The 17,811-nt window shown below is 36.6% G+C and overlaps 1 protein-coding gene across 3 annotated transcripts in view; it reads right to left on the reverse strand.

Annotated features, from left to right (window-relative positions):
* The window catches only part of SYT3 (synaptotagmin 3), a 1,759,115-nt gene that overhangs the window by 142,801 nt on the left and 1,598,503 nt on the right, over positions 1–17,811 (reverse strand). For all 3 annotated transcript variants that reach the window (XM_044059772.1, XM_044059773.1, XM_044059774.1), the window contains exon 6: positions 3,184–3,313. In XM_044059772.1, coding sequence (XP_043915707.1) covers positions 3,184–3,313 — 130 coding nt within the window. The remainder of the gene's footprint in view (positions 1–3,183; positions 3,314–17,811) is intronic.

Below are 17,811 nucleotides of genomic sequence, written 5' to 3' on the forward strand. Positions count from 1 at the left end.
GACAGAGTAAATCATACCTAAAATCACCAAACTGTGTTTCTTGAGGAGGTAACAATTTATCAAAATGCAATTAGGTGTTTTAGTACATATTTTTCTACTGCTCCTTTTTTTCAATTTTCACTAGCTGATTTAATTTTCACAGAATATTTTCTGGAAAAAATGCAAGGAAGAATAGGTTAGAGATACATTTCAGTATGTTATTAGAGTGGCAAGAGTACCACAAGACAAAATGCAATTCTACAAAAGTAATTCTCAAAAAAAAAAATTCAGCAAAATGTTCTGAAACTGAAAAGAAGCAACTCTTCACACCCTGAAATTAATTAAAACTCTGCTGTTACAAAGCCTTAGAGAAAAATGAATATTTGATTTCTCAAATAAACTGTATTTTCCTGTTTCTTCATTGCAATGATAGCTGATGACAATTCCTTTGAAGAAAAGTTCATTTTTTAGTCGATGGGTTGATATACTTAAGCTCCAAAATTGAGAAAAATATAACATGTAAATCACTACTGTATTGCAAGACCTGACCATAACAGTACTGTCCGAACTGTCTACATGCCCCAGCCACTCTTAATGGTCAGGTCTCTTGCAAGAGATGAATGTTCATTCGCTCTCTACTGTCCCTGTCCCTGAACGTCTGGCCTCATTATCATTTCTGTCCATGAAACATTGCAGTCAGTATGTAAGTAAAGTATTTACGTAAATTTGAGCAATACTTAAAAACGGTCCCTGACTTCCCCTTTTGTCAACCTGTCCCTTGAGAATTCTTACATTAAATATGTATGTGCATACTGTCTGCATGACAACACTTGCTAAATGCTTTACTGGGTTTCAATGCCAGTGAAACACTTTTATGTTTTTTTTTTCTATAACTGAAAGTACATGGAGTCATTACAAGTAACATCACTACAAAGAATTATGATCAGGTCTCATGTATTATGCATTCTCAACATGGATTCCCAAATTCACATCTCAAGTGTCACTCTTCAGGTAAAATTCTTGTTATCTATGTTTCAAAGGTAAAATAATATGGTTGCAAGTTTAGACAATCAAAAATTCTCTGGTTTTAAAACAGACTACTGTCCATTATTGCTTGTTTTCAAGTGTTAGTGGTTGTCCAACCTTGTTTAGAAATTCACATTTATAGTCAAACATTTAGAGAAACTTATCCTGGGATTTAAAAGGAGTGTGACAATGCAGAATCCTTATCTCAGAAGGTTTCCACACTTTGCTAAAACTTTCCAGTTCACAGACTAAATACCAACCTTTCTCAAGGGCCTGATCATGAATAGTGGTCTTGCATAAGAATTTGCTTGCTAATTTAGCAATCCAGGATATTGTCTAATGCTTAATGGCAGCATGCACTCCTCCAGAAATGTTTGTGGCTTCAGAATTCAGTCAGTCACTTGTCCAAATAAAATTCTATGCCTGGAGAAAAGTAAGCAATTTCAAAAGACTGTAGTTAGGAGTATGAAGTTAAATGAATATGTGTATGCATGCATGTGGTGTGTGTGTGTGTGTGTGTGTGTGTGTGTGTGTGTGTGTGTGTGTGTGTGCCTGTGCATCTATGCACATGCGTGTGCATGCATGTACACACACGCATGTATATGTGTGGGTGGGTGTGCCTGCATGCCTTTGTGGTTGCATTGTAAATGGTAGAGGAGGAGGAGGATGATGATGATGATGTGTGTGTATACATGCATGGAAATGCCTTTTATCAATGTGGTGCATGTGATGCTAGGGACAATCCTGGTTCAGTTAGGACTGACAGTACAATGTTTGATTCAGAGACAGTATGTAAGCACTAATGAGGTGTTTCTTATTGTAGCTATACAATGTCTCAGTACTGGAGTTTACTTCCTTAATCCTAATTGTCCAACCTACAGTGGGTTACTAGTGTAGGCAGAGATAAAGTGTCTGATTCCCTGGGCTAGATTATTTTCCTTTCTTTGCTCAGTAAATTAATACTATTATTTCAGACATTTAAATTCATATCTTACACATCAAGAAAGATATTCATAGTGCAATATATCACAAAAATAATGAGGAGCATAGCTATCCTAAATCAAGTATAAACTCTCCATTTTGATTTATTTGTATCTACCAGTGTCTACAACTCAAGGCACTATTTAACAAACTCAGAGCAATGATAATCTCTGTTTGCCAGATAATTTACCAGATCAGAAACAAAAGTAGCTGTGAAATTTTTATCAGAAAAGAAATGTGCTGGGGAAGAATTAAGTAATGAGAAATGCATTTTACAGTATAATTTATTTTATAAGAGTATGCAGGAGCATTTACATATTTGTAAATGGAGGTGCAGAGTAATGTCACCTTATCTGTTCTGTCTGAGACACATCGTAGTCAGTAATGTAAAGAATTTTGTATGTAAATATTGTTACCGTGACACAAGGAACAGACAGTGCCAGTACCTCTATTATACATTGCTGTAACAGATGATGACATGAGATAGCTACAATTTAAGCATATTTTATCATACAGGTAGCCATTGACATAACTGAGCTTTTACTTTGAAGCCACTGTTTAAAAGGACAGACTGGGTTTACAGCAATGAGCCTGACTGCACAGATTCATTAATGTAACTGATTGTCTACTAATAGATGCAGCAGATTATCTCATGAACCAGTTTGCTAGATCAATAGAGGTTTAAGTAAATTTTTTACTAACACTGATGGTGTTTCTTACTTTAACATGTGACAGTGCGTTTTATTTATAGAAAACTAAGGTGTACTGAAAAATGAAGGACTGTAATGATGGGTACCTGAGTTCTGCCCCAGATTGTATCCACTTACATAGAAGTAGGCATAAGATATTCCAATTCAAAACAAGAAAGAACTTCTTTAAATAAATAAATATATATATATATATATATATATATATATATAAAGAGAGAGAGAGAGAGAGATTTTTAACCAGGATTGAGATCATTCATTCATTCATATAATATACAGTATTCTTGCTGTTAACAGTTTCCTTCTCACACAGGGATGATCTAGGTGTTAGTAAAAAAGTTGTATAAACTCCCAAAATATTTTATATTAATTAAAATGAAATAATTTTCTGAATGTAAAGTATCATGCCCACTGTGTATTTGTATATATTTGTATATATTTGTATCTTTTGGAGGACATTGTTGACTGTATACAAGCTATCTTCACATACCTCCATAAGCTGATGCCAGTGTTCAATAGGTTTCCTGGGATTTGCTAGCATCTCACTCCAATGGTCTCTTCCAGCTGCATCGCCATCATTTCCAACACGGCACATCCCGATCACTTCATTATGACCTATGCTGTAACGATAAGATTATTAAAATCATATAGTGATTATCAATAACACAATTTAAATTGCTTTGTGAAGCATTAGGCTGAAGATTGTAAAATATCAGTTATAAAAGGTTTAAGTATTGAATCAATGTCTCTAAATGGCATTATTAGAGGGGGGAGGGTGGTGTAATGGTTAAGGTGTTTGCCTTACAAACACAAGGTGCAGGGTTTGAGTCTCACAAGGGGTAATTGGCTAGGCTTAAAATGGCTCGCAAGGGCAGTTAGCTTAGTACTTATCTATGAACTATGAACTATGAACTATATAGAATTACACAGAAACTGGTTTATTTTGTCAACTTTTTCCACTCCTTTGTATAAACCTTGTTTTTAATATACATAGAAAAAGGCCAAAAAATAACTCCCTTGAAATATGGAAGGAAAAGAAGATTATGTTACCTTAACAAAATGAAGCAGGAAAAAATCTTAAGACCACTGTATTAAGCATTTGTAAGGCTCTAAAATAAAATTACAAAGAAATGCAATGAACAGTTATACCTTTTCTTTCCCAGGCAAACTATAGCTTCTTGTTTGCTGACACATGCATGGTTCTGTAATCACGTGTGCTATATACAGACTACTGAGCTTGGGAGCTACACTCTTTTTAAGTGTTATGTGTAGTGGTTATGCAATGGATGAGGCTACTTTTGTTAGAGGGTGCATCATATAAGGGTTTAGAAAGAGTTCTGAAGAGGATTCTCCAAGAAGCTAAATGTAAAGAAAACAACCTGTAAGTTGTTTTTGAAATGTAGAAAATTGACTGCAGCTGTTGCCTTAGAAAGGAAAAATGAGTGGAATACCGATTCCTGAATAATCAGTTCTATGTAGGAAAAAGTAATGCTGTCTATCACTCCTATTAATTCTTCTTGATGGCTTTTGGAATACTAATATTAAAAATCAGTATGAAAGAAGACTACAGTTGTGTAAATTGCAAAGCATTACTTTGACCTGAACTTTGTAAAAACTCTATGCACACGATTAATTCTGTACATGTGCATTTCTGTTACTCCCGATCATTTCACACACACACACACACACACACACACACACACACACACACACACACACGCACACACACACACTATTTATCTATCTATCTATCTATCTATCTATCTATCTATCTATCTATCTATCTATCTATCTATTTTTCCATCTATCCATCCATCCATTAAGTAAGAAAAGATTGACAAAGTCAGATGTCTAATTTAATAATATTTTGATTAGGTTAAACTCTTGTATAAGTCATGAAAGTAAGATTCTAGAAAAATTGGCTGTTGGTAAATTTTTATACTACATAAGAAAACATGTATTTCACAGTGACCCTAAGGCTGGTATTCATAGACTAGGCCTTTGCATTTTTGTAGTGGTGCTACATGGATATGCAAATCTCGGACTTGCAGGATGAATGCATAAATGTGGAGGCCTTTTAATAAACAAGCCTCCCTACCATCAAAGTGTAATATGCTTAAGGCATAAGCGATAGTGGGGCAGCTAATAATGCAGATAAAGGGTGACACACATTTGAGTATCATTAGGATTCATAGAGATGAATCCATAATGTGTCAATTTGCATAACAGATGTGTAAATGGCTTTGAATTTATGGCAGTAAGCAACAATTTAACAGAAGAAAATGGGGGTGCAAGGGGAAGGGAAATGTTTCATTCTGTGTCAGGGATGTACTTGTGCAAACATGGGCATACCGCTGAAGGGATCACTGGGGAAAATGTTTCATTTTGTTGTTAGAGATGTGCTTCTATATACATGGGTAGATTACTAAAAGGGTCATTGGGGGAAATGTCTTATATTATTGCTTGTGGATACTTGGACATACTGCTGAAGGGATTGGTTGGGTCAGTGTCTCATTTTGGTCCTTGTGCATATTTGAACATATTGCTGAAGGGACTGGTTGGGGAAATGATTTATTTTGGTGTGTGTGCATACTTGGACAAATTACTGAAGGGAAGGCTGGTGGCATTTTCATGGGTTGTAACTCTGATATGAAAGGAGAAGCACTGCATTTAATGAGGGATGTGTGTACTGCAAAGCTACAGGGCTGTGGATTGCAAGAATACCTCATTATCATATCCCGCTTTACAAAATTTCTCATTTGCATCTCATTATTCCTAAGGTTATCTGCATTAGTGAAATGGCCTCTACGTATCTCTCTTTTGCTATGCTCAGGGATACACCTATCTCATTTGCACAAATTATTATGAATACAGACCTAAGTCTTCTGAATACCTAATTACCTTAGTAAAACATCTGTAATTAACTAAAACTGCAAAACACAGGGATATTGACACCAAGGACTAACAATTCAACTTCATGCTAGCATGTTTCTTTGTTTGCTGACAATACTAATGTTGCCAGCACCACTAGTATGTTTTAAATGTTAAAGAAATGGGCACATAGTGAAATACTGTAGAGTTACTAACAGCAGCAGCAACATACCTGTAACAGTAGTCAACACGTTGCACCTGAACTCATATTAATGGAATGTAGTTATGCCAAATGTTTAGCACATGAACTATAAGGTATAATTTTTGGCAATGAATTATTATTATTATTATTATTATTATTATTATTATTATTATGCTTAGTAAATATAATATTGTTATGGAAGGAAAGGAAAATAAAGAGTCGTTTGGCTCAGGAAGAATAAATACACTAAGTCACAATATGCTAGTAAAAATAAACAACTAATAAATAGAAAATTGCAGGTAGAAATGTACACCCTTCTATTTAAAGCTGTAGTGCTAATGTAACAAATGATGTGATAATTGGCAAAAACATTCTTCAATTCAAATCCAGGATATAATATATTGAGACAAGACCGCATAAAGCATAAGGGAGGGGGAGTAGCAATTCTATTTAAAGATGGCCTGCAAATCACCTCTTCACCATATACCCCACCCTTCGACAATAATGCAGAAGTCCTTATTTCCAGACTACAACTCAACTCAAGTAAGTCCTTATACATTATCTGTATCTACCTACCACCTGGTAATAACACCAATACAATAGAGGTTATCCTAGACTGGGTGTCAACAACTTACCCACAAGAAACAATAATACTAGTGGACTTTAATATGGATTGGAAATGTGTTAACACTGAAAATCCTACCTCCCATATCAACCTTCATGGTTTCTCTCAAACCATCAACTCCACAACCAGAATAAACAAACCAAGCAAAAATGAGAGCACCTTAGATTGGATTCTTATCAATAAACTTCACTAAACCTATAATGTAGGAACCTTACCTGATGATATAAGCGATCACTCATTGACCTATATTATCAGGCAAAAGAATGACATTTTAACTCCCCCCCCCCCCCACACACACACATATAAAAACTCACGGAATACCAAACACTTTAACCTTACGCAATTCCAAAGTGAGCTGAGTGCATGTGACTGGAACCCTCTAAAAAGACTTCCACTTGAAGAGGCTGTTAAATACTTTAACTCTAAATTCTTAACTATCCTAGACCAACATGCACCTAAGCTTTCCATTAGAATCAAATCAAAACCAGCCCCTGGTTCTCAAAAGAAACCAGACAAAACATCCTAATCAGGAACAAATCTTGGTCTAAGTGGCGTGCCACCAAAAATATCTCAGACCAGCAAACTTTTAGGCAACTGAGAAATATAACAAAAAAAGCTGTACTCACAGACAAAAAGAACTTTTATTGCAAACTGCAACAAACCCACCAAAATACTTCACAAAAGTTATGGACAAGTATCAATAGACTTCTTCACCCAGGGCACTCCAGTACTCCAGCACCACTAGGGTCTAGTCTTAACACTCCCCAGCAAACTGCCAATGCCTTCAATACCTTCTTCATAGAAGCTATACAATCTCTATCCAGTCAACTATCCCCTGATAGCTCAAGCCTCTCTACCTCCAGTTCTAGCACTCTCCCTTCTGTCCGACTACAACCCATTTCTACTACTTGCATCTTTAAACTTCTCCTAAAACTTAAGCCATGTACTCCTTCTGCTGACCAGATACCATCTGAATATCTACAAAAAGCTGCAAAAGCCATAGCCTATCCTATATCTATCCTTATTAACAGAACCATTAATGAGGGAACTATCCCAGCCATCTGGAAAATCTCTCACATTATACCCTTACACAAAGGTGGCAACTCATATGAATATTCTAACTATAGACCCATAGCCCTTATATCACCCTTAGCTAAAATCATGAAAAAATGCATTCATCGTCAGCTACTAGAACATTTAATTCAATACAATATACTAGCTAATAGCCAGCATGGTTTTAGACCATTTCACAGTACCACCACTGCCCTCTTATCCTTCACTGATTCCATTAACAGAAACCGTAATAATAAAATCCTCTCTTCAGCACTCTTCATTGATCTTTCTAAAGCCTTTGATATGGTAAACCACCCTCTGCTTATAAATATTCTCAAATCCCTTTCTCTTGACACTCAGGCTGTGCAATGGTTCAATTCCTACCTCATTAACAGGGAGCAGGCAGTGCTTTGGGAGAACAACATATCATCACACCTTCCAGTCACCCTTGGAGTCCCTCAGGGCTCCATTCTAGGTCCTCTCTTGTTCTCACTATTTAGGAATGATCTATACTTAGCAATTCCCCAAGCTACCTGTATTCAATATGCTGACAATTCAACAATCATATGCTCAGGCAATTCCTCTACTGAACTGCAATCCCTGACTCAGATGGTATTCAGTACTGTGGAGACATGTTTCTTAAAACTGTGTCTCCTCTTGAATCCCTAAAAAACAAGCTCCTACTCTTTACTCCTTCTAGCAAGTCCTCCCCTGTAGATTTCTGAGTAATATTTAACACTGGTACCCTCATATCCCCAGACTCCACTACCCCAAACTCTTAGGAATTACAATAGATAATAACCTTACCTTTGATAGCCATATTAACAACACTATAAAAACAGTAAATAGAAAAATGGGCTCCCTATACAGGATTAAATACTTCCTGACTCCTATAGCCAGAACCACAATTTCCCATTCCCATCTAATCTCAACTCTTCTTTACGCCTCACCCATATACACTAATTTGAAAAAAAGAAACTTCTCAAGTTAGCTAACTCCTACAATAACATTACCAGAGTTGCCTCTGGGAATCCCTTTAGAACTCACCATTGTCAGAATCTAGAACAGCTCTGTTGGCTAGAACTACAAAACCAACTCCATCTTACTCAGCTTACCACTGCCCATAAAATCCTAAATTAACCTAATAACACTCCTATCCTTTCGAACCTCATCATCCCCTACAAAAATCTTAATACATTACGCTCTTCGAGCAAACTCCTAGTTAGTATAATCAAGGCCAACAACTTGGCAGGGGATTCCCTGTTTTCAAATATTGCTGGAAAAGTTTGGAACCTACTACCTAATGAACTCACTTCACTCACCTCCATACCCCTCTTTAAACAAAATCTCAAAAGACACCTCAAATCTCATTGGCTATGCCCCTGCAGTAACCCTGGCTAATTCTGTGCCCTCTCCACTAATATTTTACAAGGTCCTATTTTGTTTAATTAAGTTATCTCTTCTCACTACCTCTGACTGTAGAAAACATAATCACAAAAACATATAGGAACTACCTATGAACATTAAGTATTATCTACTGCAAATTATTTCTTGTATCATACTGTTAAAACAGTTGTTTTACGCTGAATGCCATTTCTTGTAATATTTTTTTCATTTTTCTATGTTACTACTACATTTAGTGTTGTTTATAATCCTTATTATCTTGTTTAAATTTAGAACTGCTTTCTTATTTTTAGTGTTTCTAGTGGAGCTTTTCTCCCCGGGCCTCTACTGTAAATGGACATATATCCAGCTAGACTAGCACGGTTAACAAATGTAAAATAAATAAATAAAATAAACTAGATGGTACAAAATGGTGGTGGTGGTGGGGGTGCTGCAGGATATACTGTCAGAATTATCTCATACAAGTAAGCAAGGAGATGTAGATCTTGAAGACACAAAGATAACTGAGCTCACTCTGGGTGGAAGGGCTAAATAAACCTGATACTGATTCTTGCTGACAGAGTTAAATTTGTTTAAGTTATAAAGAAATCAGTTTGGATTTTGAGAGGGAAGAGGCAATACAGAACAGCACACTAAGGCAAGTGGATGCAGAAACTGATAAAGAGATAGATGGATCTATTAATGCAGGAAAACTAAAGGGGAATGGAAGATAGTCTTAATCCTCTCCTTTCTCCAGCAAAAGAAATAGCCAGTTATAAACAGAACTCAAGAGGTAAACAAAGGAAGAAAACTACTAAAGGATAAAAAGGGAACCTGTTAGTTCTCCTGGGGAAAAACATGTTAATGCGTCACCTTTAATGAAATATGAACTATGGTGTTATGCAGAACACACACTGCATTTTTGCAACTTGCTTAGAATGTCAAGGAACAATGCACATTGACAATCGTGTTAAAATGAGTAAGCGCCATTCGTAAGCATAGTATTTCTTGAAATACTATACTATGAAGAGATAATGGTCGTTGTATCTTTCGGCTTTTCCAGGTTAGGGGTCGAACTCCGGACCGCTAATGATTGGCAGTAGATTTTTATGTACCAAGTTGCCAGCCCTGATGCACAACCTTCAACGAAGATACGCCCATTCACGCATATCTCCACACATAAGACGCTTTAGCTGAGAATCAAAAAGGACAATGTCTTACTGTGAGGCGACAATGCTACCACAGCACCACCACCACAGCGCTATGAAGAGATAATGGTATACTCATATCCAAAGTAGTTCCAAAAAAAAAAAAAAAACGATTACTTATACATTATCTGTAGATGAATAGAAATTCATAGAGATTTTCTTCTCTAAAAATAGTACCAGCTGCTTTTATATGAGTATACCAGATAATGTATATAATTGTTTTTTTTTTTTTTTTTTTGGAACTGCTTTGGATACCTGCATACCACACTAAGACAGATAGGCTAGTTGAATAATTTAACAATAAATAAATAAATAAAGCCTATATTATAAAGGCACTGAACTAGATGAGAGAAATTTGAAGACATTGTTTCTATATCTTCTGCTAGCTGTAAAGGAAATATTGCAAGCTTCAAAGTGATTGGCATTATTTTAACTACTACATTGCAGATATCCTTAGGCTTGATGATAGAGCAAAAGAAACATAGGAGGAAGAAAGTACACAGATTTTACTAGAATGTTTTAGAGACCTGCAGAACAGATTAAGGACTTCCATGCCTACAGTAAAAGAACATGGGAAAAGAGCACGAAATATAACAGAGAGTATATATAATAAAAATGCTTGCCTACAAAAGTCAAAACTAGGTCAGTATAGTACTTGTGTTAGTATCTTCCAGTAAAATTAAACACCATGCAAAATGCAAGGTCCGTTTGAATTGGATGAAGAAATAAGTGATGTGAATCCTAACCCAAGACAGCAGGGAGAAAAACCCACAAAAGTTATTACCGTGAAAATGTTCTGAACCTTTGAAGAAAAATTGAAGTTTCTCTAGTAAGTATAACTGCAGATATTAAGTGCCCTGAGGGCAGAATTATCAATGCCTCAGTAGTATTAGAAGGAAAGGAATTTGTTTTCAAAAACAGCGATATACTTTTAGAAATGCCCGGCATATTCAGATTAATCCAGGATAACAGCAAAATCTGGCATGTGCGAAACCATACCAAAGCACCAGAAATGCAACATCAAATAGAAGTAGAGAAAATGCTCAGTCATGGTGTCACAGAAGAATCCCAAAGTGGGTAGAACAATCTGGCTGTACCAGTCTCCATGCCCCATGCCGTTTCTTCGACAGACGCAGAGGGTGTGGTTTAATGTGAACAGTATGAACAGCCGAATGGTAGAAATGTTGATGGTGCGTAATATGAAGACAAGTAAGTGGGGTTGGAGGGGTGAGGGTGTTTGTGCATGTATATGTGGCTTAGGGTTATGGATGAGAATGAGTGAAGGATAGGTGTTGTATATTGTATGTTTGTGAGTGAGTTTATTTTAGGGTTAAGGTTAGGTTAGGGGATAGATGAAGTGTTGTTTGTGTGTGTTTGTATGTTTGAGTGTTTCTTGAACAGTGGGAGTATTATGGGAAGGTTTTTATGAAGGTAAGGTGTAGGTATAAGTTGAGGGAATGGGCAAAATTAGGGTTAGCAGCCATTACTAATGTGGTGCAAAGGGGATTGGTATTTCCCCTTTATCTACTGTAGTGCAATCTTAGACATGGCATATAGAATAAGTAGCTGCTCCCTTGCATATAATGTGAGATGAGTTTTTTGGCTTTTTTGTTTTTTTGTGTGTTTTGACCTTTTGTGGTTGACATAAAGCCATTTGATATTCCAGTCATTCAGCATTACGAATGTATTCTATATATGCACGCGCTTGCGTACACACACACACACACACACACACACACACACACACACACACACACACACACACACACACACGCACACATGAATACTGATATTTTTTTTTTCATATTTGCTCTGTTTGCATAACTGTCACTGTATATCATTATGGCTGCAAGTTGCTGAGTATAGTGTGATTTTTAATATAACAGTTTAGGCACCAATTTCTTAGTTCTAGCCTGGTTTCCTGTTATAATTACACTTTATATTTTCAATGAGACAGGCTTTCAGGAACATATGAAAGAGAGTTATATTTAGTAGATTTTTGTACGTTATCTAGTAAAGTGTTCCATCATACAGGGGCAAATATGCAGAAGGATTTTTAGTGTTTTGCTATATTATATGGGTGGCAATGTAGTTTTGGTTTATCTTGACTTCCTATATAAGGCTTCAGAGTAGTAGAGTGTTTTATAAAGGTAGGCACCACCTGTCATTTAATAGATTATAGGTAAGAGTAGAGTGAACTCGATTTCTTTTTCATTGAATCACATTGGTGTTCTTTCTTAATGAATCATAGTAGTTTGTTCTCAGTTATTTGAAGGGTATTGATATTTTATTGGGAATTCAACAAATTAGTGCTAAACCATACCTGAGTCATGGAAAGTGGACATTTGTGGCTATTGATATTTGTGATTCAGTAGTAAACGGGAGAGATAGTATAGGACACTTTAGTTTAGAAACGTGTAGTTCTACATGTCTGCTAAAGGTAATGCATTATCTGTATAATTCTAGATACCTTTTGTAGTTCAGTAGAGGATATTGATATTTTTCTGAAACCTTTATGATAAAGAGTGAGTTTGCATCTCTGTTGAGACCCTAATGGCATGTCAGCAGACTTTTGTGCATTAATACTTATATTAGAATTGTACCAATTCCATATCTGAACAAAGCTGTTTTGTAACTGTTATTGAATGTTTTGCTTGAGTTATGTCCCCTTCTAAATGTGGTATCACCTGCACACTATGTAATGTTGATATTTAGGAGATAAAAGGTAGACAAATGATAAAAAGGTAAAAATAGTGCAGGGTCCTAGCACTGAGTTCTGTGCAATGTCTTTTGTTGTCTTCACACTGCACCTTTACCATACCACATACAAATATAATAAAAAATTGAAAGACCTCCAAAATGACCCATATTAGTTAAGCGGATAGCAAACTGACTTAGAGACAGGATTCATATAGTGAGACTGGGAGATGATCCCCTGAGTGTGTGAAGTTAATTAGGGGAGTTTCACAGAGATCTTTTCTGGGACATCTTCTGTTTGGTATCTTCTTCTCCTGTTTCACCTTATTAAATGAGGTTCTCTGGTCAGCAAAGCTCATGTTTGCTTTTAAGCGAGGAGTCATCGATAAGTCCCCCTCTTATGCAGATGCACTCCAACAGGAGAGAATGTACTAAAAGATCATTTCAAGCTCAGTATCAAAAGGTGCAGCATTGTTATGTTGTTAAGTATACCCCTAGCTCCTACTTATAGCATAGACAACACACCACTTCAAAATGAAAGTATCATGAGAGATACAGGTTCTCAGCAGACAGCCCTGTTATATTTTACCATCAGATTGCAACAGTGGTGATAAAATAATTTTTCCTTCCACAGCTAATATCTAAAGGTATTTTTCCAAATCAAAAGAAGTTTTTAGCTCCTTGTACTTTGCAATGAATAGATCAATCTTTGAACACAACGCACCCTTTGTGATGTACTTTACTAAGCATATTGAGTAATTGAAAAGACACCTGACATTACAACTAAAAAGATCAGGACTGAAAAATATTTGAACTACAAAGACAGACTTGGGGCTTTATCCCTATACCCTGTTTCATATTGACTCCTTGGAGGTAATTTGTGCCTCACTTATACTGCTATAAGGGATCCAGAAATCCAAGAACCTACTTTATCTCAATAAATCAAACACTATAGCTAACACCAGTGATCAGAATATACTCCAACAAATAAATAATACATGAAAGAGGGATAGATTCATTACACAGTACCTACCCTTTCTCCAGAACAAACTCATTCTCCAAATTATGCAGTGTGGCACACAGTGTGCCTTTAAGAAAGAGATGGACAACTTGATTGGCATCCATAAATTTACTCCTAATATGACTGGGTTGAGCCAACTAAAGCAGAGAGGCATGGTCTAAAGCTGGGTACTAGCAAGGTTGAAATGGTCAAGCGGCTCACTTGCCTTGTAACTCCTATGATTCTACAACCCTTTGACATGACTGACAAGGTATGTAATTAGTCAATGAGGAAGGGGGAACACAATGGTCAAGGAAACATCAGACAAAAAGAGGGAAAGCAATGTTAAAGGGAAGATTAAGCAATTAACTGGGTGGGCTTGGACACACAAAGGAGGTGAACTCCAGGACATGGAATAGGATGAGGTGTTCACAGCTGCAGTCTCTACCAGCTGTGTTCCAGTGGGAGATTAATAACCATTATGGGTACCATAACCACTGAGCCCTGGCTCAGGTGGTGTAGACAGCGCTGAACAGGGGTGCTACTCTACTAGTCAGTGGAGAAAGTTCTCCATATGACCTATTCAGGCATCTCTCCTCCTGTTGATAAACTGTCCCACTATGTCTGCCAGCTGCCATCATTGTAATCATCATCATCATCATCATCATAAAGCCTCTTTTCCCCATTTTCTACATGGAGTTGGAGTATCATGTCACTTGTCTATATCTCACCCTATTCAATGCCACTCTCCTACCTTCTTTGACACTCATGCCTGACTGTCACAAGCCTTCTCTCACATAATCTATCCACCTATCTGATTGATGCCCTCATTTACTCTTACTTTCTTCCTGTCTGCCCAAGTCTTCTTCACCAGATTGTCTTCTGCTTTTCTGCACATGTGCGTGAACCACCACAATCTGGTCCCTTTGATCTTTTCCACAATTGGAGATACATTGACTTCAGCTTTGATGTCCTCATTTCTTCATCTATTGCATCATGTGCATCCTATCACCCATCTCAGATACTTCATTTCCGTCACCTTTAGCATCATTGGCTACTCTGCTTTTACTGCCCAGGGTTCTGTAGCATACACTAATAATGGTCAAACCACTGTTTTCTACACCTTAATTCTCAGCTTCTTTGGAATTCTTCTGTCATGCACTACTCTTGACACTTTGAGCCAGTTGGCTACAGCCCTTCTGACTTCAGATTTGACTGCCTCATTCAGACTTCCCTTCTCTTCATCCACCCCTCCCAAATACTTGAAGCTGTTAACCTGTTCCACTGTTTTCCCTTATATCTCGGTTTTCAGCTTCTTCTGATTTCCCCTATTTGGTGCCATTAGAACTGCCTTATCTACTAATGGGGCTAACCAGTGCAGAGCTAGCTGAAACAGATAGTGCAAGCAGGGCAAGAGGTGTGGACGCTGCTGTGGCTGAAATGTGTTGGGTGCAGGTGGTGGCGGTGGCACTTCTGCCATGTGTGAGCATTTAGAGTACAGACAATCTTTCCTGTTGGGATGAGTGCAGATTGCTAAGCTGCTGTGTATAGTAGTACAAAAATGGAGACAAACAAAACAATAAATAAAATAAATGCATGTATTAGAAAGGATAGCAACAAAGAGGACATGGGAGAGAGAAGAATTGAAACTAGTACATATTTTGACTATGACAGAGTTAAACACAACATGTACGAAGGACCAAGAAACACTATAAATTTAGCAAGGTTGTTAGCATACAGAGCTAACAGGAGAACCTGAAACAGCAGCCATTATCATCTACATTCTGCCAGGGAGAGAATTAATGATATAAACTACTTGGACAACCTAACAAGGTTTTCTTGTCCGAGTTGCAGAAATGATATGTGAGAGAAATATACACATACAACGAAATCATGATGCTCAGATAGATTTCACTCACAGGTTATACATACTTATTTAGAGTGCATGTTTCAGACATATCTTTTTCATCTGAGGAGTTAACAGTCTGTATGCAGATGACTTGAAATTGGGTAAACGGATTACATTGTTACAGATAAGGCATATCTGTAAAAGAACATGACTAAATTGAACATATGAGCACAGGAGAAAAAATATGCTGATAAATACATCAAAAGCTAAGCATATGAGATTTGGGAGACATACATTGAAAGGAAAATATTTAATACAGCACACAGTTATTGAAACTGTAGATTCATTTAAGGACCTGGGTATATGGGTGCATCCAGCTTTGATTTTTAATCCTGATCACACTGACCAATTGGTTAATAATAGTTATATTACCATAGGTTGCATAAAAAAAAATTATAAAGTCTAGGAAATCAGAAATGATGATGTCATTGTTTGTTAATTACATTAGACCCAGACTTGAAGAAGGAATAACAATAGGGAAATCTTATAAGAAAACAAGCATGAGCCAAATGGAAAGAGTACAGAGAAAATATTCCAAGGACATCCATGGATGTGAAAATTTAAGTTAATATGAAAGACTAAAACATCTGAACTTGTACAGTGTCTCATATAGATTTATTTATTTTACATTTGTTAACAGGGATGGTCCGACTAGACGAGGTCCATTTACAGCAGAGGCCTGGGGAGAAAAGCTCCACTTAATACAACAGACAATGATAATAACACATAATGTAAAGTAATTACTTTTTTATTGAGCAGTATTTTGTGCATAATAGAACAGTATGCAAAGAAAGATCATATCAGCAATATATACAAGTGAACATTAAGTTAGTCATCAAAATATACAGAGATCACAGCATTTGTTACTTCCATTTTTACCGAGGGTCTGATAATTGGAGACAAGAGAGAAAGATGGTGGTAGCATACACTAGGATTAAGTAACACATGGACATAGCCAAGAGCGAATAAGATGAGCCTTAAGAGTGTTTTTGAATTGTTTGGTATTAGGTGTAGAAGTCACCGAGGGCAGGGAGATTATTCCAACTTTTTGCTATACTGTGAGAAAATAGAGCTTTACTTGCTGTGTTGTTGGCTGTGGAGATAGAGAGGAGTGATTTGTTGACAGAGCAGAGTGGTCAATTGGAATGTATTTAGGAGATCTTATTGAGGTTTATATGGAATTTAGAGACAACTACCTCTGTGAATGTTTAGAGTTATAAAAAGTAATAAAGAATCATTAGACAAGATTCTGTAGGAATGAGAAGTGTACTAACTAGTTCTCTAAGAGAGCAGCTGATAGATGAAACAGAATACCAAATTACATCAAAGCAAGCGATAGTTTAGATATTTTTAAGAACAGCCAGAATACTTACTGTGGGAACAACTGTTCTGGCATATTGCTGGCTGAAAGGGCATTAATGCCTGTGCTTGAAATATTTGTGTTTGTGTATGTATGTAAGGAAAGGAAACAAATATATTGACAGATACTGTCCATGACACAGATGTTCACCCAAGCAAATATATTGCTCATACATATTTCCCCTAATGCTACAATTATTATAATGAGACAGAAACCTAAAATAAATCAATAGTGTGGAAAAGACATATATTCTTCCCATTATAACAGCAATTATGCTTCAGTACCATTACTCGGCTGATCTGTTAATCAACTGTCTTTAACATTGTAGCCTTTGACCAAATGCAAATTCGATCCTCATTGATGGACATATATTCAAAGAGGCTAACAATAGGTGTTTCTGGGTATACTTTCTTGACTTCATTCTTTCCCTCGCAGATGCTGAAATTCAAATTCATTTATTTATTTAGTTTGCTTACCAGGGTAGTACACTGATTAGAGCAGGCCATTTGCATCACAGCTGGAGTGAAGAAATTTACAAAAACAAAAAAAAAGAACAGAACAAATTAAAAAACATGGAGTAAATACAAAAGGCAGAGAATCCCATAGATAATTGAAACTATATATAAATATTATTAACAGAGTGGAAAACAAATTTGAATTTATTTTAGTAGTAAATATGAGACGGAAGCAGCTGGAGAGAACAGAGGGGTCAATGTGGAAATGATGTAGGTGAGGAGGGAGTTAAGTGATGTGTGCAGTGGAAAAACACTTGCAGTCAAATATTTAAAGGTGGTCAACTATTTGAAGGGG

Source organism: Protopterus annectens, chromosome 17.part0, assembly GCF_019279795.1.
Source record: "Protopterus annectens isolate FY-2018-M chromosome 17.part0, PAN1.0, whole genome shotgun sequence".
Taxonomy (NCBI): Eukaryota; Metazoa; Chordata; order Ceratodontiformes; family Protopteridae; genus Protopterus; species Protopterus annectens.